Source organism: Hordeum vulgare, chromosome 7H (genome assembly GCF_904849725.1).
Source record: "Hordeum vulgare subsp. vulgare chromosome 7H, MorexV3_pseudomolecules_assembly, whole genome shotgun sequence".
In the NCBI taxonomy this organism is placed as follows: domain Eukaryota; kingdom Viridiplantae; phylum Streptophyta; class Magnoliopsida; order Poales; family Poaceae; genus Hordeum; species Hordeum vulgare.
Genome location: NC_058524.1, coordinates 11104463 through 11130622, shown reverse-complemented (window position 1 = coordinate 11130622; position 26160 = coordinate 11104463). Strand labels below are relative to the sequence as shown.

General features: G+C 43.1%; 3 protein-coding genes across 3 annotated transcripts; 1 reads left to right on the top strand and 2 right to left on the bottom strand.

Moving 5' to 3' along the window:
• The first annotated feature begins 11725 nt into the window (after nucleotides 1–11725).
• On the top strand, nucleotides 11726–16010 carry LOC123408934 (protein MODIFYING WALL LIGNIN-1). The gene is made up of 3 exons (XM_045101959.1): nucleotides 11726–12025; nucleotides 14475–14680; nucleotides 15396–16010. Exons 1-3 carry the CDS (start codon nucleotides 11930–11932, stop codon nucleotides 15712–15714), a joined length of 621 nt encoding a protein of 206 aa, XP_044957894.1. The 5' UTR covers nucleotides 11726–11929; the 3' UTR covers nucleotides 15715–16010.
• On the bottom strand, nucleotides 15913–17787 carry LOC123408933 (gluconokinase). The gene is made up of 4 exons (XM_045101958.1): nucleotides 17104–17787; nucleotides 16961–17003; nucleotides 16733–16812; nucleotides 15913–16576 (listed from the first exon to the last, which is right to left on the bottom strand). The coding sequence occupies exons 1-4, from the start codon at nucleotides 17174–17176 to the stop codon at nucleotides 16146–16148; spliced, it is 627 nt and encodes a 208-aa protein (XP_044957893.1). The 5' UTR covers nucleotides 17177–17787; the 3' UTR covers nucleotides 15913–16145.
• Nucleotides 17788–17865: 78 nt separating this feature from the next.
• LOC123408932 (WPP domain-interacting tail-anchored protein 1-like) lies at nucleotides 17866–22163 on the bottom strand. The gene is made up of 6 exons (XM_045101957.1): nucleotides 22042–22163; nucleotides 21763–21840; nucleotides 20425–20937; nucleotides 19200–20359; nucleotides 18920–19087; nucleotides 17866–18337 (listed from the first exon to the last, which is right to left on the bottom strand). Exons 3-6 carry the CDS (start codon nucleotides 20918–20920, stop codon nucleotides 18137–18139), a joined length of 2025 nt encoding a protein of 674 aa, XP_044957892.1. The 5' UTR covers nucleotides 20921–20937; nucleotides 21763–21840; nucleotides 22042–22163; the 3' UTR covers nucleotides 17866–18136.
• Between the last annotated feature and the right edge of the window lie 3997 nt (nucleotides 22164–26160).

Genomic DNA, 26160 nt, shown 5'->3' with positions numbered 1-26160 from the left:
TACCGGGCATTTATCCATATTCTCGTACTTCTCACCGCGGTAGAGGATGCAGTCATTAGGGCATGCATGTATCTTCTGCACGTCTAATCCTAGAGGGCAGACAAGTTTCTTTGCTTAGTACGTGCTGGCGGGCAATATGTTCTTTCTTGAAAGCATCTTCTTCATCAGTACCAGCAACTTTTCGAATGACGAGTCAGTCACACCGGTCTCTGCCTTCCACTTCAGCAATTCCAGTGTGCTACTCAGCTTCTTCTGGCCATCTTCACAAGTTGGGTACAACAATTTGTTGTGGTCCTGTAACATCTGCTCGAACTGCAACCTCTCCTTTTTTGTGTCGCAACCTGGCCGTGCATCAGAAATGACCCGGCCAAGATCATCAGCGGGCTCATCTGGTTCCCGTTCTTCATCCTGATCTTCTTCTTCATTGTCTTCCATTGCGGTATCAGCATACTCAGGGGACATAGATCGGTAGTTGTCATCATCGTTCTCTTCTTCTTCATCATTGTCTTCCATCATAACCCCTCTTTCTCCGTGCTTGGTCCAAACATTATAGCCCGACATAAAACCGGACCGAAGCAGGTGGCTCTGAATGACTCTTGAGGAAGTGTAATCCTTCTCATTCCGACATTCAACACATGGACAAAACATATAGTCACCACCATGCTTGTTCGCATCGGCTGCATCTCGAAAAGAATGCACGCCTTCTCTGTAAGCGGCTGTGCGTCGATCACCGTACATCCATGGATGGCTCATCTGTGTTATACGACGGTATATCAAATACAATCACGATCCTAAAAATTAGTAGCGCACGGTCTAAACGAGGAAATATAGTTGCTAACCTTTTAGAATAAGTAGAAATAAAGAGGAAGAGGTTTAAGCGTGGCTCGGGCATCTCATATCGTAGTTGTGTTCGGTGAACTGAAGCGGCATCGCTCTAACACACATTTCAACAAACACCTCTAGTGCATCAAAAAAGTGGAGAGCTAGCACACACCCATAATCCTCCATCCAAGAAAAATGCAAGGAAGAGGGGAGAGGGGGGTTGTGCTATATATAGGCAGAGGACTTTAGTCCCGATTTGAGACACAAACCGGGACTAAAGGTGGCGCACATGCGGGCTGCCCACCGCGTAGCCCTTTAGTCCCGGTTTGGGACACGAACCGGGACTAAAGCCTTACGGGCCGGGACTAAAGCCTCGAGGAAGGCATTGAGAATTGGGGCGACGTGGCCGGGCCTTTAGTCCCGGCCCAGAGGCAGGCCGGGACTAAAGGGTCCCGGTCAAAGGTCCATTTTCCACTAGTGTCTCCGGCCGCATGATCAGCATCTGCAACCCCGCCGTACGCCCTGGGAGGAGCGAGGGAGGAGAAGCCGCACGGAACTACCGGGACGACATATATAGTTGTACTACGTGCTGGCTTGGTATGACTCATACCGTATGAGTATGTCATGTGCGACCTATTTGGTATTAAGTGATGCCGAGTACGTAAATTATGTGCTCGTAATCAAATCGTCGCAAACAGCTACCACTAAGGAGAGGAGTTTCTTCGATGTTAACCGTCCTTTTTTTTCTTTTTCTTTTGCAAGGGAAAAAATATTATAAAGTTCTCCCGGATAAAAATTGCAATGCCCTTGAGCGTTGCTGACACCCTAATATACCTCCGCGAGAAAAATGAAGCTTGAAGCACCAATCGGGTGTCCTCATCGTCGGTCGGCGCCCTCGCCGGTCGTCCACGTCATCGGTCGCCATCCTCGGCCCCGGCTCCACCCATGCAACAGCTACCTCCTCTGGGTTGCAGCTCCGTGTAGCTCACATCCTCTGGTTGCAGCTCCACCGATGGTTGTAGCTCGATGGCGATGCAGCACCGTCATGCCGTCAACAGCCATGCCGGGTTGAAGCTTTTTATCCATGGACATTGAAGCTTTTTTCGAGGGTGAACCTTTTTGAATACCAGTTAAAGCTTTTTATCCATGCCGCTCGAAGCAAAAAAACGTGGACTGGTAGTAGCAAAAATCAGATATGGTTGAAGCTTTGAAAAAAGCCAGCTGTAGCAAACGAATTTGCCACATCCAGCAAAAAAAAAGTAAAGCAACAAAGAAATTCCAAGAACTTGGTTGAAGCATAATTGTCGGTTCCAGCAAAATCAAAGGACAGTGGTAGCAATATTTGACGCTGGTTCCAGCAAAAATCAAAAAAGGAGGTAGTAGCAAAATTTAGGATTGGTTCCAGCAAAAAGAAAGGAAATGGTTCCAGCAAAAAAATCCACCTCGACGACTTTCCAGCAAAAAATTGATGGCCAGCAATGATGGATCGCCGTCGTGGCCATCGCAACACCGCAATCGCCGGTTCCAGTATTTGTTTTGCTGGTTGAAACTCCACCAGGCTACAGTTGTAGCTCCGCCAAACTAAGGTTGCAGCTCCACCGCGTCGGGATAGCAGCATCTTCACCAGTGGCGGATGCAGGCACAATTTCCTGGTGTGGCGGAGGTAACTAGCATATGTGTCTCAGCTCAAATCATCAATGAAGAATCATATAGACCTAGTATACATGGCAGATGTTAGGTATGGCAGCAGCCAAAGCTTGCCAGATTGCTGGCTTCGCCACTAATCTTCGCCAGGGAATCGCCTCGGTGGTTGGCGGTGGCCGCACCGCTTGTAGCCCGTCGTCGCCTCCCGAAAAACACGGGGCTCCGCTTCTTGTAGCACTTGCGCTTGCCGAATTGCAGTGGTTGTGCCGCCGCCCCTACCCACGGCAACAAGCTCCTTTCCCTGGACCGCAGCGCAAGTGGCCATGGATATCTAGCGGTATGTGGGAGAAGAAGGGAAAAGGGGAAGAGAGGTAGTGTTCGGGAAGGGGGAAATGAGTGAAGAAGGGCAACCCCCCGCATGAAGAGATAAGGGAAAAAAGGAAAACCGTCAAAAGCGGTGTGTGGGCCACTAACCGCGAGTTGACTGCCTGAGGCGACCGGACAGAGTGTTCTATCGACTTGCCATTCGCAAACGTTTACCAAAAATAAATTGCATCTATCATTCGTCAATTGTCAAGATAATACAAAGAACACATAAGGAAAAAATACATCTACGTCGGCAAACTACCTAGCGACAAAACAAACACTAGAGCGAGCCGATGACACGCCACCATCATCGCACCTCGCTCGTCGGAGCAGGAGCCAACCTTATCCACGTGCTAAGGTTTCGCAAGATCCAAGCACAGAATAGCAATCATCGCCAATGAAGAGAAGCATAAGCTGAAAGGGTCCAACCTCAGGAACAAACAAATGAAGAACAGATCCAAGCGGATCCAACGAAGACAAACGCCGACCAAATCTCATGGGATCCGTTGAAGACACATCTCCACACGCTCTCCGACAACACTATAAACACCGTTGGGGCAGAGGTTGGATGGAGAGAATCTTATTCCATCTTCACATAGCCGTTGCCGCCTCTTCTTCCTTCCTAAGCAGTACACAAACAATAATGAAACTAGAAAAACACCTAAAATGATGGCATCTACCAGCAAGGGCCAGGATCCACTGCGCATCCATGGTCTTAAGGCCGGAGGCTGATGGGTAGGAGTCGAGGGACAGCCGGACGGGTGTAGCCAGCCGTCGCGCGCGTTGTGGGGAACAAGAGCCATCAACGCCTACCACAAGGGTTTTGCGTTGTATGGTTCTACCATCCCGCGAGAGGAGAAAAGAAAGAGATAGCCTAATTAATTGGGGCGGGTCAACATCCAAATTAACTGAGTCACCGAGGAGCCTGTTGGCAGTTCCAATTGGAGCTTCGGGTGCCCGAATTCCGGAATTCCCTATTTCCCGCTCTCTGCGTTAAATTGTCGGCACTTCGCACACGGCGAGCGACCGAGCAACGATGTGATGGGCTAGACCAGTTTCGCCAAGCTACCCGGTTTTGTGAACCTTCTCACAGGTTGCTTGAACCGGTTTTCTATTGGTTTTGCTAACTTTTTTCGTTTTTCTATTTTTGTTTTCTTACTCTTTTTCTTTTCTTTTATTCCTTTTCTGTTTCTTCTTTTTTTCATTTCTAAGTTATTTTATCTATTTGAAAAAACATGTTTAAAAATTATTCTCAAATTTTCAAATTGTTCTTCTTTTAAAAAATGTTCTTAAATTTAAATACTTTTCGTTTTTTAAAAATTATTCATAATTTCAAACAATGTTTGTCTTTTTAAAAATTGTTTCTGTTTTTCAAAACCTGTTCTGGATTCTTAAATTTTGTCCAGTTTTACAAAAATGTTACTATTTTCAAATTTTGTTCATAAATTTCAAGATTTGATCCTTCATTTCAAAAAATGTTAAGTAATTAAAAAATGTTCAGTTCACAATCCAAATACTATTTGTTTTCAATGAACTTCCCATATTTAAAATTTTATTCGGGAATTCCAAAGAAAATCACATGTTTAACTTTTGTTCATAAATTAAAGTATGTATGGGAATTTCAAAAAATGTTCCTATTTCGAAATTTTGTTCACAAATATAAAATGTTCTGGAACTTCAAATTTGTTCCCGTTTTCGCATATTTGTTCAAAATTTATTCCAATATTTAAGAAGTGTTCATGTTTCCAATTTTGTTCACAAATTCAAAAATGTTCAAATGTATAATTTTCAGTCAAAAATTCTTAAATATTTTGGAATTTCCAAATTTACTCCTGTTTTCTAAATTTGTTCACATATTCTGAAAATTCTACAGTTTTGTAAAAAAAGTTTAATTTAGAAATATTAAAAACGTGTAAATAAAGTTCCATGTTTTCAAAATTTAAAAAGCTGTTCCTGTTTTGTAAAAATACTTTAATTTCAAAAAATGTTCAGATTTTAAAAAAAATGTTCCATGTTTTCGAAATTAATTTGCAAATAAAAAATCTGTTCCAGTTTTGTAAAATTATTTGAATTTCAAAAAAATTCAGCTTTTCAATTTGTTTTTTAAAGAAAACTCATGTTTACAAAAAGTAGATCATGATTTAGAAAATATTCTCCAATTTAAGTTTTTGTTATTATTTGATTTTTCTATTCCATATAACATTTGAGTTGTGAAATGTTTTTTCCTGAAAAAAATTATCCTTGACATTTTGTACATGTTTTAATCTGCTGCGGATTACAGTCATATATATACTATGTTGCGCTGCACTAAACCGGTGTTACCACACTGGCTATGGACCAGCTTCCATGGCGTGAGGAGAAGAGTTCGATCCCTAAGCGACAAATTTTATTTAGTCAAATTTGACGAACTTGTTTTATTGTTTACGGCTGCCTATTGTTCTTTAATACTCGCGCTGTAATCTAGCATTGGGCCTTTCCTCTAAGGCGCGACAGACTCCAGTTAATATGCATTCTTGTTAACTGGCGCATGAGTCATTCTTAAATGGGCCAGCCCATCTAGGCGCCGTTTGATGTTATGTTTTAAATTGTATAAAGTTATTTAAATATTGGTGAACATTTTATAAATTGAAGAAATATTATTAAGATTGATGAACTTTTTTGAATATTGATGAATATTTTGAATTTTTATCATCCTCTTTTTGAAAATGGCTGAACTTTTTTACTCCCTCCGTTCCTAAACACAAGTCTTTTTAGAGTTTCCACTAAAAAACTACATACGGGTATATATATAGACATACATTAGATTCACTCATTTTGCTCCGTATGTAGTCTTTTAGTGATATCTCTAAAAGACTTATATTTAGAAACGGAGGAAGTAAGATTCATGAACATTTTAAAAATACGTGCACTCTTTTGAATTTATATGAATGTTTAAAAATTTATGGAACTTTTTAAGATTTAATGAACTTTTGCTAAATTGAATGAACTTTTGTTTTCATTGTCAATGAACTTTTCATCAAATTGATGTACTTTTTTCAAAATAGATGAACCTTTTTTAAATATATAGAAAAATCAAATGGATGAACTTTTTTAAATCTCTAAACGCTTTTATTTCACATTTTTAATTCGAAAAAAACAAATAAAAAAACTGGGAAGCCCTGTAATGGGCCCGCCCATGCTAGCACCGCTGAAGGTGCTGGATCCTTAACGGGTGCCTGCAGCGCTGCATAGCAGGTCGCAGGTTCTATTCTTGGGCCGGACAATGACTTGGGCTGGCCAGCCCTACTGAAATATTATGAGTTCGGTTTAATAAACATAGAGGACGCCCTTCCCAGAATTGCCTATGACGCATGGTGCGTTAAATGGCCGGCAAAGCGCACAGGCGCAAGCAGAGTGGACCAGTTCACTGAACGCTAGCACGGGCTTCCTGTTTAGGAGCATTCTGGAAAACTTTCTTCGGGTTTTTTAACAAAGTTTTCCTGTTCTGTTTCTTTGCTGCATGTTCGGGTTTTCTTAGTGGTTTTGTTTTCCTTCTTGTTTTTTCGTTTTTTATGCTGATTTTCCCATGTTCTTTTTAAGAACATTTCACGGTTTTAAAATATATATGCGATTTCAATAAAAATGTTCAGGTTTCTCAGAAAATTTTAAATATTATAAAAATATTCCCATTTTAAATTCAAAATCCGAGATTCAAAAATGTTCTCGTTTAAAAAAACATGGATTCAAAAATTATCCGAGTTTCCGACAAAAATTCAGATATTTTAAACCTACAATAATATTTTAAAATAGTAAAGCTTTTAAAAATGATGAACATATTTTCAATTTTGGGAACGAAATTTGAAAACGTGATCAATTGTTTAATACCTGAACAAAAATTTGAAAATAAGAACACATTTTGAAATTTTGTGATCAACTTATTAAAACTGGACCATTTTTGGATTTCATGAACAAGTTTTAAAAACACTACCAAGTTTTGAGAAACTGAACATTTTTTAAATTTGGGAATGGAAATAGAAAATGAAAACCGTTTTTTAAATAACGAACATATGTTCAATTTTTGAAGCCTAATTTGGAATTATGAACAGTTTTTAAAACACTTCCAAATTTTGAGGAACTGAACATTTTCTAACAGCACAACATTTTTTAACAACCTGAACATTTTTTAAATTTGTGAACGAAATTAGAAAATGAAAACAGTTTTTGAAATAACGAACATATTTTCAATTTCAGGAGCCTAGTTTGGAATTATGAACAGTTTTTCAATACCTGCAAGAAAATTTGAAAATAAGAACATTTTTTTAAATTTTGCAATCAATTTATTAAAACGGAAATAATTTTGTAATTTATGAACAACTTTTTAAAACACTTGCATTTTCTGAGAAACTGAACTTTTTCAAAAACATCTGAACAATTTTGAAACATGGATAATTTGTAAAAGTAAAAAATATGAAAAATAGCATAGAAATGAAAGTGAATGAAAAGAAACATAAAAGGAAGAAGAAAAGCAAAAAATGACCCCGAATCAGTTCGTCGACTTGGCCCAGACTTAACAGAAGCGGGCAGCGACTCACTGGTGTGGTTTTGTTCCATCCCGTTTGAATTTGCTAAAATTAAACAAGATCTCTTTGAACAGTCGCTGTTGCCTAGTTGCCCAGTTAAATTTTGACTTTAAAAAATACCAAAATAGAAATACGTGAATGAAATAAAGGGATTTTTTATTTTTTCCACAAAAAGGTAATTCTAATAATTGTCAAAAAAATAAGAGTGACCAAAGTGAAATGTCAGAATCAAGAATGCATAATTAAAATTGGCAAAATCTAGATTGATAGAAATAAAAAAATTCCTTAAAAAAGTGAATTTTTAAAAAAACTTGAAAAAGTTCATCAATAAATTGAAAACAAATCGTCAAATGTGGAAAAAAATCCATGAAATTCCTTAAAACATTTATTTTGAAATACGTTAGTCCATTGTGAGAAAAGGTTGATCTAAATTGAAAAAGGATCACAGAAAATAAAAAATCACCGAATTTGCAAGAAAGTTACTCAATCATGATTTTTTTTTTGATCAAGATTCAAAAAAGTAAAACAAAGTTGATCAAAAATAAAAAAATCGATTTTTTTTATTAAAGTTGAGAAAAGTTTATAGTTTCTTAAAAAACTGTTCATGATTTGAAAAATAAAAAAGTAAACATAAAGAGAGGAAAGCGGAAATCGAAAAGGAACAAGGAAAGAAAACGTGAACTCTCAACTTACAACGAATTAAAGTAAGTACAAAATATGAAAAAGATGTTAATAGCCAAAAACATGAAGAAGCAGTAGTGGTTGTGTGCGGTTCTGCGAGAATCATCAGATCTCGACTCGATTCGATCTATTCCCGTACGCAGCAACTTTTTTAAGCTTAACGGGGGGAAATGCCAATGGGCCGGCCAATTCATATGCGGGAGTGTGCGTTAAGGCCTTGCTTAGAAGTGTATTTATTCTAGAAGTGTAAATTGCGCCACAGGCGCCGGTTTTAAGTGTTTTTTGCAAACCAGCGCCTGCAGTGCACCCTTTATCTGCAAGCGGGCCGACCCATTATCTGCCTTGTCCTTTCTGTTTAAAAATAAAAATAAACAAGATGCAGTAGTGGTTGTCTGCGGTTCTGTGGGAATCAACATATCTCCACTCGATTCGATCCATTCCCCTACGCAGCAACTTTTTTGAAGCTTAGCGGGAAAAATGCCAATGGGCCGGCCAGTTCAAATGCGGGGTGTGCGTTTAAGGCCTTCCTTAAAAGCGTATTTGTTCTACAAGTGTAAATTACAGACAAATTCCATTTAGCGCCACACGCAGTCGGTTTAGGTTTTTTTGGAAACCGGCGCGTGCAACGCACCATCTCTTCTGCAAGTGGGCCGGCCCAACGATCTGCCTTTTCCTTTCTGTTTAAAAAAACAAGATGCAATAGTGGTTGTGTGCAGTTCTGCGAGAATCAACAGATCTCGACTCGATTCGATCCATTCCCCTACGCAACAACCTTTTTTGAAGCTTAGCGGGAAAAAATGCCAATGGGCCGGCCAGTTCAGATGCAGGGGTGTGCGTTTAAGGCCTTGCTTAGACGTGCTCTACGAGCGTAAATTACACGCAAATTCTATTTAGCGCCACAGGTGCCAGTTTTATATTATTATTTTTTTGCAAACTGACGCCTACAGCGCACCCTCTCTCCTGCAAGTGGGCCGGCCCATTGATCTGCCTTTTCCTTTCTCGTCGAATATAAAATAAAAAAAAAATTATGGCAGAGAAAAAGTTCCAGAACTTAAAATCTCATGACTGTCACGTGATTATGACACAACTGTTTTCGGTTGCATTGAGGGGGCTTCTAACGAAAAACGTTTGATTAGCCATTGTGAAGCTATGTGCATTCCTCAATGCAATCTCTGAGAAGGTGATCGATCCAGAAATCTTGTCAAAGTTAAGGAGTGATTTGGTGCAATGTCTTGTTAGTTTCGAGCTGGTGTTCCCGCCATCCTTCTTCAATATCATGACGCACGTCCTATTTCATCTAGTCGATGAGATTGTCGTTCTGGGCTCTGTATTTGTACACAATATGTTCCCCTTTCAGAGGTTCATGGGAGTCTTAAAAAATATGTTCATAACCGCGCTAGATCAGAAGGAAACATCTCCATGGGCCATCAAACAGAGGATGTCATTGGGTTTTGTGTTGACTTCATTCCTGACCTTAAGAAGATCGGTTTCCCTCAATCGCGGTATGAGGGAAGACTGACTGAAAAAGGCACACTAGGAGCGGACTCAATAATATGTACGGACAGACGTTCTTGGTCTCAAGCAGGATACACAGTTCTACAGAATTCTACTTTGGTGACCCCGTATGTCGATGAACACAATAATATTCTGCGCTCCAAACCCAGATTAGTGTGACGACTGGATTACATATGAACACATCAGTACTTTTGGTAGTTGGTTGCAAAAACATCTCATGGGTGATAACACTTTTTCTGATGACATGTACTCGTTGGTTAGGGGGGCATCTTTGACTGTATTGACTTACCAAGGGTACGAAATAAATGAGAATACATTTTACACGATCATCCAAGATCAAAAGAGCACCAACCAAAGCAGCGGTGCCTGCTTTGGTGCAGCAACCAAGATGGAAAATGACACATATTATGGTTACATAGTGGACATATGGGAACTTGACTATGGACATGATTTCAAGGTCCCTTTGTTTCAGTGCAACTGGGTTAATCTGTGAGGAGGCGGGGTACAGATAGACACACAGTACGGAATGACAACAGTGGATCTGAACAATCTGATGAACTTTTTGTCAAAATATATGAACTTTTAAAGAAAATCTGATGAACTATTTTAAAATGGATGAAATATTTTCAAAATGGATGAACTTTTTTTTAAATCCAATGAATTTTTTTTGAGTTTGATAAACTTTGTTTTATATCCGACGAACTTTTTTTAGATCCAGTAAACTTTTTTCAAATGTGATGAAATTCGGTGAACTTTTCAACGAATTCATGAACTTTCCTTAAAAATCCGCAAAATGGATTAATTCACAAACATTTATGGTCGTTGTAATTTATTTGACTAACTTTGATAGTAAGGAAAGTTTTGGGTAAATAAGTGTTATTCTATTCTACAAGGTTTTCGTTCATTCGAATAAAATGTCTTTCCAAACAAACACATTGTACTGTTAAAAGGTAAAATATGCTATAAATATGTCAATGAAGAGAAGATTTTTTTTCCTTTCCATAATATATTGTCAATAAAAAGTTTAAGTCAAATGTGTTGAACTCAATTTCTTCGTATTACCAAGTAAATGACTTTCGTTGTTCTTAATTCTCATGGACAATTGCAGGGAATAGAATGCTTCACTACTGACATTCCACGGCCATTTCGCTGGAAAAAAAACCTTGTTGAAGTAAACGTTGAACGAACGAGCGAACGAAACTGTCGAAGAAATGAAGGAAATAGTCGACAAACAAAGAGGGTGCTTGGATACGTTTTAGTCTCATGATTAAAAGTAATGGGACTAAAACTTGCTAGCCTCATCCATGCTTGGATCCAAATACTAAAGAGACTAAAATCAAGTTAAGGAGCATTTATTATCCTTCAAACCCTCCAATTCAGAACTCGCATGTGTTAAAGGAGGGGAGTTAAATGAGGAGAGGGAGGACTAATTCATATGTTAGTAGGGGTACCCCTGACTAAAAGATTTTAGTCTTAAGACTAGTTTTAGTCTATCTTTAGTTAGGGAGCTTGAAACTTCAGCCTCTTAAAAAGATTATTTTTAGTCAGACTAGTTTTAATACTTTGAATCCAACCACCGTCAAAGGAATGAACGAAACTGTCGAAGAAATGAAGAAACTCGGAACGGAGCGCATTTTTCCACGCAAAGGAAACGCGGGGAGGCTTGGGTTCTTTGATTCTCTCCTTCTTCTCCGTCCGTTGATTCCGTTCATCACGAGAAAGGGAGCGCGAGTTGGTGCTGGTAGTTCAGACTCCACGGCCGCTACGTGCCTACTAGCCAGCTACAGACCTCCCTCCTCCACGACGCACCCTCCCGCTGCCAGCGGGCCCCTGGACCATCTCCCACACGCACCGGTCCACCGTAGACCCGCGCGCCAGGATGAGTCAGGTCCGACCCCACCCACCAGTCCACCCCGCGCGCCTCGAACAAGCAACCGGCCCCACCCCCGCCAGCCAGCCGCGTGCTCCACGCCTCCGGCCACCCCACATCTCCCGTACCACAGCCACCGACGCGTGGTCCCCCGCTTGCCTGGACCCACGCGTCACCCGCACGGCGCGGGGGAAAGGGGGAGACATAAAAGCCGCGGAGAAAGAATAAACAAATAATAAATAAAAGAGGAATAAAAAAAAAGCAGCGGTACGCTACCGAACAAAAAAAGGCGGTGCGTGGGAAATTCATTCGGCGCTGCTCCATTGCTCGGCAGTTTGCTCGCTCGCTCGCTGCTGCGGCGCAGTGTGCTGGTGGTGCTCGAATCGAGGAGAAGAGGAGGCAGATCCGGCGGGGAGGCGGGGCGTGGATTGTGCTTGCAGCTTGCGGGAAGGTTGGTGGGAGGTTGGCGGGGATGGAGCGGAAGGCGATGGTGGTGTGCGCGCTGGTCGGCTTCCTCGGCGTCCTCTCCGCCGCGCTAGGGTTCGCCGCCGAGGGCACCCGCGTCAAGGTATGTTCCCCGTCCCCGTCCGTCACCGCTCGCCACGGGGAACTGCCCCCACTTTGCTTCCCTTTGCGTGTTGCTGCGGTTGGTTACGCGGTGCTCGCCAGTAGATCTCGTCACCCGCCACCCACCAACAAGAAACGCCGGTGGGCACGCGCGACAGGCAGAGGCCCGGAGGTCGAACGGGTTGCGGGGAGCTTAGCCACTTTGCTCCTTGCTTTGCTGATGTTGGTGTCGATCTCGGAGCTTGGGGATCCTCCCGCCGTGCATTCGCGCATTTGGGGATTTTTCTTCATTAGCCAGCGGGTGCTAGTAGGTGTGGCCGCTTCATCCTTGCTCCACGAACAAAGCGTGCTGCTGCATAGACCCACTCATCTGCCCTGAACCAACTTCATTCGCGAGGCAGAGTGGAGCGGACGCTTGCTTGGCTTGCCCTAAATTCATTGGGCCGGCCAATCCGCCCGTCCCTCCCTCCAAGTAAACTACTAGTATGATTGGGTGATTGGGTCGGCATTCGTCCAACATGTTTCCTTTCCATACTGCTGACTTGCTGCTGCTGCTGCTTCTACAATGTAGTATGTACCCTACATGCCACGGAGCGTATACGACATTCATGCCAATCTATTCTGTCTGTGATAGATAAATTTCTCGCCCCTCAACGTACTAGTTCATACGTCGCCTGATTCGATTGGGCCAATCCCTCCTCCTGGCTAAAATAGTACTGTATGATTGGCTGATCGGGTCAGGATTTCTCAAACTTGTCCCTTTCCATGGACCTGACCGGCAAATGCACAACACGATAGAATCTGTCGTGTGCGTTATGTAGGCTACGTGCGGCGGTGCGTGAACGCCATTCTTAGCAATCTATTTTGTCGGCATCGATAAGTTCTCGATATATACTACATACCTTGATTCTACTAGTTGGAAATCTGTTTAACCGTTTATATTGTGGATGCGGCAGTGCGTAAGCGCCATTCATGCAAATCTATTTTGTCGGCATCGATAAGTTCTTGATATATATACTACATACCTTGATTGTACTAGTTGGGAATCTGTTTACGTGTTTATTATGGATGCATTTTTCTTTCCGGAAAGGGGATTACCCCGGCCTTTGCATCACAGGATGCACACAGCCATATGGATGCATATGGGACTGCAAATAAGTAAATAAACAATATAATGGGCTGTCACAAGGTGTGTCTGTTTCCCCCAACTATAGTATCACATTGTGATTGCTTTGCTTCATACCACCTCTGTATGTAAGACATTTTTGTCATTGTCATAGTGTCAAAAAACGTCTTATATTTTGATGCGGAGGGAGTACATTTGAATCTGTTTATATTTCACTTTTAATGAGGAAACTAGGGAAGCACGAGTATGAATCACTTACTTAAGGTTTAAAGCCCTTACATCTAGTTTTTTCCTTTGTTGGTTTGTAATATAAATAGAAGTTAAGCCTGGTCCAAGTATGATGTGGTTGTGTTCATGTGCTAGATGTAAGGGCTTTAGCCTGGGAGCTATTCAGGACATGTCCTTTGTGTCATGCCTGGTTTGATGGGAGAAGAAGATTTCCTAGGTTTTCTTTTCTGTTGCTGGTAATGTAATGACTGGTTGGCTGCTTCGTTTCAATAAAATGAGGCAGGGGGGGAGACCCCTTTCTTTAAAAAAAAAAGGGTAATACTGAAAACACAAATCTCTACTATTTTTTTTATGTATTCACGCCTCTTTGAGACTTGAGTACATTGCAGCCTCTTCGAGGCTTGAGCACGTGTTTTTCTATGTATTCACGTCTATCACATAGAGGTATGATGCCCTATATTTGAAGTGCCAGGGATGCCAATTTGCCATGTTCTCGTGATGAGTATACACAATAGATCTCTCTTGTCTTGAAGCTACTTTATGAAAGAAGAATCTATACCACCAAACAGTGAGCAGTGAGCACATTTGGCACTAAGAATCAACCGATTCAGTGTGCGTGACCTAGAGAGTTATCTTTGGCAACAACGTCATAGGCTTGTAGTATTATTAAGCAACACCTTATAGTACTCAAAAGAATCGCCACAATACACCCGGACAATTAGAATTCAAAAAATTTTGTCGTTATTGTCGCAAGCATACGACTCATCACGAAATAAAGAAATAGGAACATCGTGTATTCGATCTTTCCAAACAACAGAAAGAGTAAGAACTTCATATTTTATATATAAATAAAACATAGTATAGAATACAAAATACAAATCAACTCATCTGATTTCCGGTCGATATTATTTCATATGTATAGAGGGTATTCATATACTATAAATATGAATCAAATAAGATATGGATCAAAGAAAAACTACTTCTTCTGGATCCTAAATTAATAAAATAAAGAAGTGCATTTTCCAATTTTAAATTAAATAAGGAATAAATCATGTATACATCCGCCCAAGTATAACGTCCTACTTGATTCATGCAGGTTTCAGATGTGCAAACTGACTCTTCTCCTGGTGAATGCATATACCCAAGAAGCCCGGCGTTAGGCCTTGGGTTGATGTCTGCTGTCGCCCTTATGGTTGCGCAAGCTATTATAAACACAGTTGCTGGTTGCATCTGTTGTAAGAGGCATCCGGTCCCCTCAGACACTAACTGGAGTGTAGCTCTGATCTCATTCATCGTATCTTGGTAATATTCTGCCGGAGAGCTTTACCTTATGTATTCTATTTTGTTCCTTCCCCCATGTTTTGAAGAATTCAATGTAACATTGAAGTTCAGCTTAACAGTCCCATATTTTGAAGAATTCAATGTAACATTGAAGTTCAGCTTAACAGTTATAAGAAATTCTGAACAATGTTATAATCTGTTGAACCCACACCAAGCCATACATTTTGTTGAATCCAGTGGTAAAAGAAATAAGGGAATCGAAATTTGTACAAGGATAGTCCCTTCTTTGCAGCCTAGTTGATCTGTTCCTGCTGACCTCTCCAATGTGCTTGTTGATGATCATGTTGAGTTCTTGTATGTCGTTTTGCTATTCTTGGTTCACTGTTAAGATTAGATTCATTGGAAAGATTGCATGCTTGATGCCTTAAATCTGCATCCTTCATTAAAACAGGTACATTAACGTAGGAGTTTGCACATTGCTTTCAGGCTGATGCTTGTATTTTTGGAAGAATCACACACAAAATGGTCCATATGATGACTCTTTATGGAATAACCTTTTGTAGATAGATCTCACATACAAGTAACAATGTGGGCCATTTCTGTCTTTTCATTTGAACATTTAGCACTCCTGTTTATCATTAACCCCTGCAGTTCTGCTGCTTAAAATGTTGCTACTCATGAGGGCTCGATCAACTATTTGTCATAACATCATTCTGGGGATTGTTGCATTCTGCAGGGTCACTTTCATAATCGCGTTCCTTCTCCTGCTGACCGGAGCTGCACTGAACGACCAAAGGGGTCAGGAGAACATGTACTTCGGCAGCTTCTGCTACGTCGTCAAGCCAGGGGTCTTCTCCGGAGGAGCGGTGCTCTCCCTCGCCAGCGTGGCTCTGGCCATAGTCTACTACGTGGCTCTGACATCATCAAAAGGCCCACCAAGCTGGGGGCCGCAGCAGAACCAGGGCATCGCCATGGGCCAGCCCGTGATCCCGCAGCAGAGCAGCGAGCCGGTGTTCGTTCATGAGGACACCTACAACCGGCAGCAATTCCCATGAGTGATCGCGGTCATATCTAAGCATCCGTTTCGAGGGCCGCCCATGAGGATACTTGCCATCGGCAGCAGTTCCTGCGATCACAGTCGTACCTAAGCCCGTATGAACGCTATATGTTGGCTGAGTTTGGTTTGTATAGACCTGCAGGTTAGAACGATAGCAGTTTGGTTGCTATTATTATTTAGCTAGGTTCAGTCTTTCTTTTTCTTTGTTTGACATTCGAGAAGGGTGGCGACTTGCCTGTTTCATCAGTATTTTAGATGTTTGAATTCAAATGAACTGGGTAATGTTGAGGTTGATGGTGCCTTGCTTGTCTGCAAGCCTCTTTACAAGCTGCATGCATGTGGACTGCATAATGTCTGTCCAGTCCAGTAAAACACCGACGAAATGAAGCTGGATTCAGAAACAAGAACCAGCTGAAACTCTCTCGGCTGTCAGCACGCCGTCGAGGCCAGCTCGTCCCTGAACTGGGCGATGGTGGCTTCGACGATGGCGTGGGCGGGCACGGTGGCGTCGACGACGGTGATCCCCTCGGCCGCGTCGATCTCCAGCAGGTCGAGCTGGCTCCGCACCAGGCTCGCCGGCATGAAGTGGCCCCCTTCCGCCGCCCTGCGCCGCACCCGCTCGGCGATCACCTCCGCCGAGGCCTCCAGGCACACGAACTTGACCCTGCAGGCCGCGTAGCTCCCCGGCTTGTAGGCACCGTCCCCTTGCCGGAGCACCTCCCTGTACTTTAGCCGCAGCGCCGAGCAGCTGACAACGACGTCCTCGCCGCGGCCCAGCCGATCCCCGATGGCGTCGCGCAGGGACTCCAGCCACGGCAGGCGGTCCTCGTCGGTGAGCGGGACTCCTTTGCTCATCTTCTCTGTTTTGTTCGACATGGACATGGAGAGGATAGCAGAGAAGGTTCAGAGTTTGGGTTCAGGTGAAGAAGCCTCAGAGCTGGCACTGCAGGTCATCACCATTGCTGAAACACACACACACACACACACACACAGAGGTTGGTTGGTGGTAGTGGTACCTTTGTTGGCGTGGGAGTGGTGGTCGTCGGCCTCGACGAAGGCGCAGCCGAGCGCGTCGGCGAGCATCGCCGCCACGGTCCTGCGTTAGGGAAATTCGCGTAAGAGCAGAGGCAGAGCAGAGGGCGGCTGCCGCTCCCCATAGTGTGTTCTTCTTCAGTCTTGGAAGTTGAGAGAGCAAGCAAGCAGTAAGAGTAAGAGGGGATGGTTGCTGAAAATTAAGGGCTTACGATTTGCCGCAGCCGCTGACCCCCATGACCACGATGGCCAGCCCTGCAGCCACAGACGAACGGCGATTCAGGCAGTGGAATTCGCAGCCGGATCGGCTCTGCCCCCAACAATTTCTTGGAGAAAGAGGGAGTGGTGAGCTGACCTGGAGCTGGATCTGGACGGAGGAGGCCAGAGCCGGCCATGGCGCTCCTCCCTCCGACGGTCTCTCCGTCCATCTTCCTCTGCGGCGACGGCAGGAAGAGCAGACGAAAGTAAGAGCGGCCGGCGAATGAATTGAGTGACGACTGAAGGGGACGGCACCGTCGCCTTTCCGTTTCTCATCTCAGGGTTGACCTGACCCATGCTTGCCGTCCCCGTCTCCTCTCTGGCTCATCAGAAAAGGGATTTTTTTTTATTTCTTTTTCCCTATGACGATCACCAGATACGTACTCTCAGATTTTTACTGACCTCTTTTCACAACCATGGCACCGATGATGGGTGTATCATCACATTATGCGTTATTCATCGGACTGTTCAAAGTAAGCAGATTTTTTTGTGTGGAGTTTTTATAACATTTTTTTTTTCAAATTTACTGTTTACCGGGAGCATATGAGCCTGGGCTTAGAAATGAGTGTTCGCTTCACATCTCCCTTATTTCTTGGTGTCTGTTCCCTTCCAAAAAAAGAAAAAACATGGCTGCATATGCACCATACATAATCACGAGTTAACAAAACCCATATACTACTCCTTCGTCTGAATATACTTGTCATAGGAATGGATGTATCTAGATGTATTTTACTTCTAGATACATTCATTTTTGTACTCCCTCCGTCCTAAAACAACTGTCTTAAGCTTAATGTAACTTTATACTAGAGCTAGTACAAAGTTGAAACACTTATTTTGTGGGACAGAGGGAGTACACTTGTGCAACAAGTAATTCCAGACGTTCGTTTTCCTCCACGACAAGGTGTCCCAGAATGTCTCAGGCCGGATGAGAGCATCAGTAATTCAGTATACATACACATTCAGCGCCGACATAGTCCAGGCTAAATCCGCTGGCACGGCAGCCGCCGATCGAGTCCGGCACAAGAAACGAAAACCAGCAGACATTACATAAAAAAAAAGGACTCGAAAAAACTGCTTAATTATTCCGCAGACACGAAAACGCCAACAAAATGAGAACATCGCATGTCAAGTCATGCGCCACCTTCGAGCAGCAGGTGGCACACGACGACGGCGGCCACCACGGCGAGGAGCGCCGTGGCAACGTACTTCCAGCTGAGCGCCGACGATGGCTTTATGGTCCGCAGCACGCCCTCGTCCGCGGAATCCTCCTCGTCACCGGTGCTTTCCTCCGCTCCCACCCTGCCGTCGGTAAGATCTGCAGCTTTCTCCGCCTGAGCAGAATATGTCATGGATAAACGTTTACAGATTAGAACAATCTTTGCGACGCTGATGCGGGTATGTATGTATGGACAACTTAGCAAATGAGATCATCAAAGTATGCAGGTAATGCTGCATGTTCACCAGAATGTTGGCGTGGTGTAAGTCTGAATATTTTGCTAGGAAAACGGCCGGGGCTTGATAAAATACTTTTGATCAATGGCTTTGGCGTTTGGCCTAGCCCAGGTTCTACCAGAGCCAACCGCACTGCGCTAACTTCAGAGCATCCGCGCCCCATGATGCTAAGAAGAGGGTAAAGGAGACAAGAACTGAGAGGGTAAAGTGCATATTTGCAACAAAGCTAAACTTAGCTGCTGATGCTGAGCTATATGAATTCTATTATAAATGTCAAATTTAAAGTTTTCCTGTCAACCTAAAAGCATCTATAGGTGCTGGAGCATTAGTAGCCCAAAAGGGCACTGCGGAGTGAGAGGTGAGATGCCTGCTGGAGCACCGAATTATATGCAATGGGATGTGGATGCTCATGCACTTCACTTCAAAGAAGAGGGACGAATAAATTAGAGAGAAAATCTCACCACATTTTGTGCTGATGAAGAATCTGACACTATTTCCTCGGCCAATGTAGTGAACTGAAGTTCAGCATCTTTACCAGTAGCATTTTCGTACAACTTTGTACCATCCTTAACACTACTTCCTTTGCTCTTGTGAGCCAATATCTTGTTCTTCTTTGTTAACATAGAAATCTGCAGCCACCACGAAGAGCCAAACCAGCATATAAACATATAGGAATAAGAAAGTAACGATAAGAGTTGATAAAGAAAAACGTTAATGGTGTCTATGCAAACATGCATATACCTGGAGATGAAGTCGTTCTCTTTCCATTGCAAGTTTCGTGACCAATTCAGTAATAACTTTAGTTCTGAGACCAATGTCCTTGATGGTTGATACTTTCACATGGTTAGCTTCGTGTAACGAGCTCTCTAGGCTTTCAACTCGACCTCTCAGAAACGATAGCTCTTCACTAAGTTCTAAATTGGTGTCTGTTAGTAATGTACACTTTGATTCGGCCTTCAGGGCTCTGGTTTCAGATTTTGAAACCTTTCCTTTCAAATCTTCGATCATATGTTCCATGTCAGATACTGTAGATTTCAGCATACCCTGTTGTTCAGCAAAGGCAGCAACTGATGCCTTTGCATGCTCCAACTGGCCATTTGACTCCATCAATTCCCTCTCCAAAAGACGGGCCTTATCCGAACCCTGGCTTTTAAGAGAGCTTAACTCCCTGCTGAGCTCTACATTATCTTTTGTTAACTGCATGCACCTCACTTCAGCATTTTGAGCTCTATTTTCAGCTCTCAGGACATCAGCTTTGAGATTCTTAATGACACTTTCCAGTGTGCTTAGCTCAGTGAGCGTCAAATTCTCTTTTTCCTGACTTACTTCTGCTGATACCTTTTCCAACAACAACTGTGAATTAGATTCCCTGAAATGTTTTTCTAGCTCTTCAACCTGATGCTGCAAGGATAACAATTCAGGGGTTGATTGTGCCTCATTCTGCACAGCTTCTTCAGTTTCAACCTTTTTACTCTCTTCTTGCATCTTCTCTTGGTTTAATTTCAGAGAAGATAGTTCCTTCAAGCTACGTTCTAACTTCGAAGTGAGATCATTTTCTCTAGAGCTTGATGCGCTTAACTGGACCTGCATGCTATTAAGTCCATTTATAAGTTCTCTAGAAGTTCCCAGGAGTATCTCAGAAGCATTTTCTGCTTCAAACAGTCTCCCCGAATTTGTTTCTGCTAATTCTTCTAGAAAATATGTTTCTTGTTTTTGGAGGTGAAGCTTCATTTGAAGTTCTTCTACAGCATATCTTGAATCGGACAGCTTCTTTTCAAGATCTATCTCACTTGCTATGGATTGTTCTAACATCTGCAAAATATTTCTTTGTTGATCTTCTGTATGCATGCTAGTACCAGATGGCATATGACCATTTTCACACACACCATCTTCAGTAATTCCTGTACAATTGGAGTTAGAAAGTGAGAAAGTTGATGCATAATAATAGGGACAAGTGAGGATTTACCTGCTTGGTCGCTGGAAAACTCGATGGCTTTCTCAAACTTTGCAGACTCCTTTCTGATATCAGCAATTAGATCCTGCATCTGTTTCAACGAAGACATAGCAGCATCCAGCTTAGCTTTAACCTTGCCTCCAGATTCTTCATCATAAGCCTTGTGCTCGACATTTTTAGCATCAATCTGAAGAGAACTGATCATGTCATCCAACTCCTGGACTTCTGCATCGAGAATACCATACAAGGTGTCCAGCTCGAAGGCATTCTCAGCAGTCTCAGAAGAAACAGATTCACTATCCAAGGTAAGAGGCTCAAAATCAGTAGCTCGGCGAGCTATTTCCATCACCAGCATTTCCAAATTTAGCAATTTCTCAGAAGCAAATGCAAGGTCGAGTTCTACTCTTGTAAGACTTTCCATGTTGGTTCCAACTGCATTCATCCTATCTCCAGGAGGCAGGGCATTTTCTTGGGCTTGAACATCATTTATAGTGTTCTCGGCACTCATAATTCCTTGTGCGTTACCTACACATGAAAGTCGCATAAAAAAGAAGATACTGATATGAGATACAAGCAATAGGTAATACAGTAGATTTAAATAAACGAATATGGAAGGGAACCAGATGAGCAACAAAAACCAGAGCACAAGAATATATCTAGCTTATGAGTAAATCCACTTTATACCTCATACTTGTGAAACTGACGACTTTACCCCATTTTATTACTTTCCACAAACTGAAAAGCTAGATCCATTTGTCATGATGACATGACAGGACAGCTGACTGGGCAGAGAACTCAGGACATGTATGGGCACTCCAAATACCAAATTTCATCAAATTCAACTAAATTCTACGAGATGGTCTCAATTTTGCAGACACAGGCCCGCCTTGAGTTTGCAGAAAATAATAAAATGGGATAAGGGCCTGTCACAGGTCAAAACTAAGTACTAGTAGTAGTAAAATGTGGCAAGGATATAAGCTCATTAAATGTTCAGGTATCAATGCAAGAGGACTACTGAACCCACAGGAATCAGCTACTCGAGGTAGGTAGCAATATGTATTGTGGAATTGGCTGTGCGGCGACGGGGCGCAGATCCAGATGGTGTGCCGGCACAGCGAGAAATCGCAGTTGTCAGTGGGATTGAAATAATACTAATCACTACTAGACCGAGGACAGGGTGCCGTGCAATCCAATATGAATATGAACAACAACCATTTCAAAAAATCGAAACTAAATTTGGTCAGCTTGCAGCCCCCCAAACACACGAACAGCACACAACATACAAGCACAAATACACGCTTCGTATGTATAAGTACGTCTGACTGCAGGTGGAAACTAGAGTTCATATACCTCTGGCTGAAGCTGGCTGAAGGGGAGGTGGGGAATCGCACGACCTGTGCTGCTTGCTCCAGCTGAGCTGCTCGGCCGCTGCAACCAATCACAAAGCGGGAGAGAGAGAGAGGTAGATCAGCCCCAAGCTGGTGCAATCAGAGGGAGAGCCTCGTGGTCGGCGGCCGCGCGCATCCGGCCGCCGCCCCGAGCATCGCCGACGCCCTGAGCCGCCGTCGCGGCGGAGAGGAGGGGAGGGAAGTGGAGCGGAGGAAATGGACCGAGGGCGGACGCACGCACCTGCTTCCTGCCGTCGCCGGAGCACCACGATCTGGCCGCCGCCGCCGCCGTCGCCGCCGCACGAGATGGACGGGGCGAAGAAAAAGCGAGATGCAGTAGCTTGGTCGACGGACAGAGGGAAAAATCACACCTTTTCAGCTGTGACGGTCCATCCTTTTCCTCCTCTCTAAAAAAAAAAAGCAATAATACCGTACGGCGTTTCTGTGGCCCCACCGATTGAAACACGAGAGCATGGTTAATAGTATAGCCAACCGCTGGCTATAAACAGTCTTATAGCTCATTTTATAGTTAGCTTGTACAACAGTTAGCTATAAAAGAGTACTACTTTATCATATATGACACACCTTTCATTCTCATAAAGCACCTAGGAGCACGTGTTAGAGTTGGCTCTTCACGAAGAGTCCGCTTACCTTCTCTTTCATCTAACTTAATAAAAATATAGTACTTTAATCCTTACAGCCTGCTGACTATATCTTATTGTACTTGCTCTAAAAGAGAGACAAAAAGTCGGCAAAAAATTGAAGAACTTATCTTATCTTTTTGATGAAAACAAAAGATGATCTTGTTAGGCCGCGCTTGGAATCGATGTAAATAACTATCGGTGCATTTTTCTTCCCGGTGTAAGATACTGGATGAGAGTGATTTGCAGGCAGAAACAAAATGCTGGTCTGTATTTTTTTACAAGCGTATTCAAAGCGGAAACGACATTCCAAACGGGGTTTTAGTCTTGATCCGCTATACCCTATGTACCTCCTCGTGAGATGGACATACTAGTTTCCTAAAGTCATGTAGTGTGTTGCAAAACATGACTTGAGTTTTCTTGCACAGATTCATGTCCCCCTACTCTTGCCGGCTCTTTGCAACGCATAGGTGTTTAGTTTGTTGTTGCTAAACTTCCTTTATTTATAATTGTTCAATATATACACTATTTCACGCATAGGGCAAACTTCCTTCATTTAAGTCTTCTGCATAGGTATGTGCGTTTGACATTGAGTTTTTTTACTAAGGTCATCAAACTCTTCTTTTCTCTTAATTACTTTGTCAAGTGAGATTTTTTTACCTATACGACATGCTTAGCACATGTATACGATGAAGCATTGAAAAGGGTCTCGAGAATATATTCATCTAGCACAACATTCAGCACATGCGACTTAAGTTATTAGAAGTACATTTTGTTAGTACTAGTTCATTTTCTTAAGTCTCATCTGTTTGATAATTGAAAATTTCTAATAGGAAGAAATCCTAATGAAAGAGAAATTGTTTGGTTGTTGTGTGATAGACTGGCTTATTAGGATGATAGACTATTCATATCAATAAGGAATTCTTTCTTTTTCGGGAGCCAATTCGAACGAAAGTTAAGCGTGCTCGGCTTGGAGTAGTTTTAGGATGGGTGACCGACTGGGAAGTTAATCCCGGGTGCGCATGAGTGAGGACAAAGTACGCATAAAATACTAGTATTGATATGTGGGGCCAGTCTAGATCCCGCCAGGAGTAACGATCGCCGACGGGTGTGTCCAGGGCGTTACAAGTTTGATATCAGAGCCAACCCTCGCGGTTACACGGATGTTTGCGGACAGGTGTGCGGTCATGTTGTTGATGACGTTTGTGACCCGTCGTGGCACACGACATGGTATATGTACAGGACTGGATGCACATACATTTGTGCCAAAAGGGAACAGTCCTGTGGCCCGATGAGGACGTCGGTTCCTCTGAATGGTGGTGTATGTGGTCCTGTGGCCCGACGAGGACGTCGATTCCTCTGAGTGATGGTGTATGTGATAGTCTGGCTTATTAGGATGATAGACTACTCATTTTTTTAGAAAAGGAGGCTGAATCCCGGCCTCTGCATCAAATGATGCATGCAGCCATTTTATTACTTATATCAATAAGAATTTCCTTATTTTCCGGTAGCCCATTCGAACAGGACAAAGTGCGTAAAAAAGACTAGTATTGATATGTGGGGCCAGTCTAGATCCCTCCCAGGAGCAACGACCGCCGACGGGTGTGTCCGGGGCGTTACATATTGCCTCCTCATATAGACTGTGCAGCAACCTGGGGTACGCGTTCGTGAACCTCACGTCGGCCCAGGCGGGGCGTAAAAATGAGTAGTCTATATGAAAAGGCAACAACCAAACGATTTTTCTTTCATCAGGATTTCTTCCTAGTAGATTTTTTCAGTTATCAAACGGATAAGACTTAACAAAAGGTACTGGTACTAACAAAATGTACTTCTAATAACTTAAGTAGCATAGGTAAAAAAATCTCATGTTTAACATAGGCGTCACGAGAATATATTCCTTGTAGCACAACATTCAGCATGTCCAACATCTATAACACCACTTACCACATAGCATGCATTTCTTGGGCAGGATGTCAACCAAGATTATGGGTTACAACTACAACAACAACAAACAACAACAACAACAACCACCAAGCCTTTTAGTCCCAAACAAGTTGGGATAGGCTAGAGTTGAAACCCATAAGATCTCGAAGCCAAGTCATGGCTCTGGAACGTGGATAGCTAACTTGCATGCACCCCTGTCCATGGCTAAGTCTTTGTCGATATTTCAAACCTTCAGGTCTCTCTTAACGGACTCCTCCCATGTCAAGTTTGGTCTACCACGACCCCTCTTAACATTCTCAGCACGCTTTATCCGTCCGCTATGCACCGGCGCTTCCGGTGGCCTCCGTTGAATATGTCCAAACCATCTGAGACGATGCTGGACCAGCTTCTCTTCAATCGGTGCTAACCCAAGTATCTCTCGTATATCGTCATTCCGTACCCGATCCTTCCTTGTGTGGCCACATATCCATCTCAACATACGCATCTCTGCTACACCTAACTGTTGGATATGTCGTCTCTTGGTTGGCCAACACTTCGCGCCATACAACATCGCAGGTCGGATAGCTGTTCTATAAAATCCGTCTTTTAGCTTTTGTGGCACTCTCTTGTCACAGAGTACGCTAGAAGCTTGGCGCCACTTCATCTACCCAGCCTTGATTCGGTGGCCCGCGTCTTCATCAATATCGCCATCCTTCTGCAACATGGACCTCAAATATCGAAACGTGTCTCTCTCCGATACCACCTGCCCACCAAGGCTAACCTCTCCATCCTCGTGCCTAGTAGCACTAAAACTGCACCTCATGTATTCAGTTTTAGTTCTACTAAGCCTAAAACCTTTCGATTCTAGAGTCCGCCTCCATAACTCTAACTTTCTATTAACCCCCGTTCGGCTATCATCGACTAACACCACATCATCCGCAAAGAGCATACACCATGGGATATCTCCTTGTATATCCCTTGTGACCTCATCCATCACCAAATCAAAACGATAAGGGCTCAAAGCCGACCCTTGGTGTAGCCCTATTCTAATCGGAAAGTCATAGGTGTCGCCATCATTTGTTCGAATACTTGTCACAACATTATCATACATATCCTTGATGAGGGTAATGTACTTTATTGGGACTTTGTGTTTCTCCAAGGCCCACCACATGACATTCCGAGGCATCTTATCATAGGCCTTCTCCAAATCAATGAACACCATATGAAGGTCCTTCTTTTGCTCCCCGTATCTCTCCATCAGCTGTCGTACCAAAAAGATGGCTTTCATGGTAGACCTCCCAGGCATGAAACCAAATTGGTTTTTGGTCACGCTTGTCAACCTTCTTAAGCGGTGTTCAATGACTCTCTCCCATAGCTTCATAGTATGGCTCATCAGCTTGATTCCGCGGTAATTAGTACAACTTTGAACATCCCCCTTGTTCTTAAAGATTGATACTAAAATACTCCGCCTTCATTCTTCGGGCATCTTGTTTGACCGAAAAATGAGGTTGAAAAGCTTAGTTAGCCATACTATCGCTATGTCTCCAAGGCCTCTCCACACCTCGATGGGGATACCATCAGGACCCATCGCCTTGCCTACTTTCATCCTTTTTAACGCCTCCTTAACCTCACACTCCTGGATACGTTGCACAAAGCACATGCTGCTATCATCGAAGGAGTCGTCTAGCTCAATGGTAGAGTTGTCAACCTCTCCATTGTAAAGGTTGTCAAAGTACTCCCGCCATCGACGCTTGATCGCCTCATCCTTCACAAGAAGCTGATCATCTCCGTCCTTG

Bases quoted from the DNA above. Each gene is read 5' to 3' on its own strand.
- LOC123408934 (XM_045101959.1), top strand. From the start codon at position 11,930: ATGGAGCGGAAGGCGATGGTGGTGTGCGCGCTGGTCGGCTTCCTCGGC. The intron at 12,026-14,474 runs GTATGTTCCCCG...TGATTCATGCAG, and splicing joins CCGAGGGCACCCGCGTCAAG to GTTTCAGATGTGCAAACTGA. The intron at 14,681-15,395 runs GTAATATTCTGC...TGCATTCTGCAG, and splicing joins ATCTCATTCATCGTATCTTG to GGTCACTTTCATAATCGCGT.
- LOC123408932 (XM_045101957.1), bottom strand. From the start codon at position 20,920: ATGAGTGCCGAGAACACTATAAATGATGTTCAAGCCCAAGAAAATGCC. The intron at 20,360-20,424 runs GTAAATCCTCAC...CCAATTGTACAG, and splicing joins GTTTTCCAGCGACCAAGCAG to GAATTACTGAAGATGGTGTG. The intron at 19,088-19,199 runs GTATATGCATGT...TGGTGGCTGCAG, and splicing joins GAGAACGACTTCATCTCCAG to ATTTCTATGTTAACAAAGAA.
- LOC123408933 (XM_045101958.1), bottom strand. From the start codon at position 17,176: ATGGACGGAGAGACCGTCGGAGGGAGGAGCGCCATGGCCGGCTCTGGC. The intron at 16,813-16,960 runs GTAAGCCCTTAA...TCCCTAACGCAG, and splicing joins GTCAGCGGCTGCGGCAAATC to GACCGTGGCGGCGATGCTCG. The intron at 16,577-16,732 runs GTACCACTACCA...CGAACAAAACAG, and splicing joins CCACTCCCACGCCAACAAAG to AGAAGATGAGCAAAGGAGTC.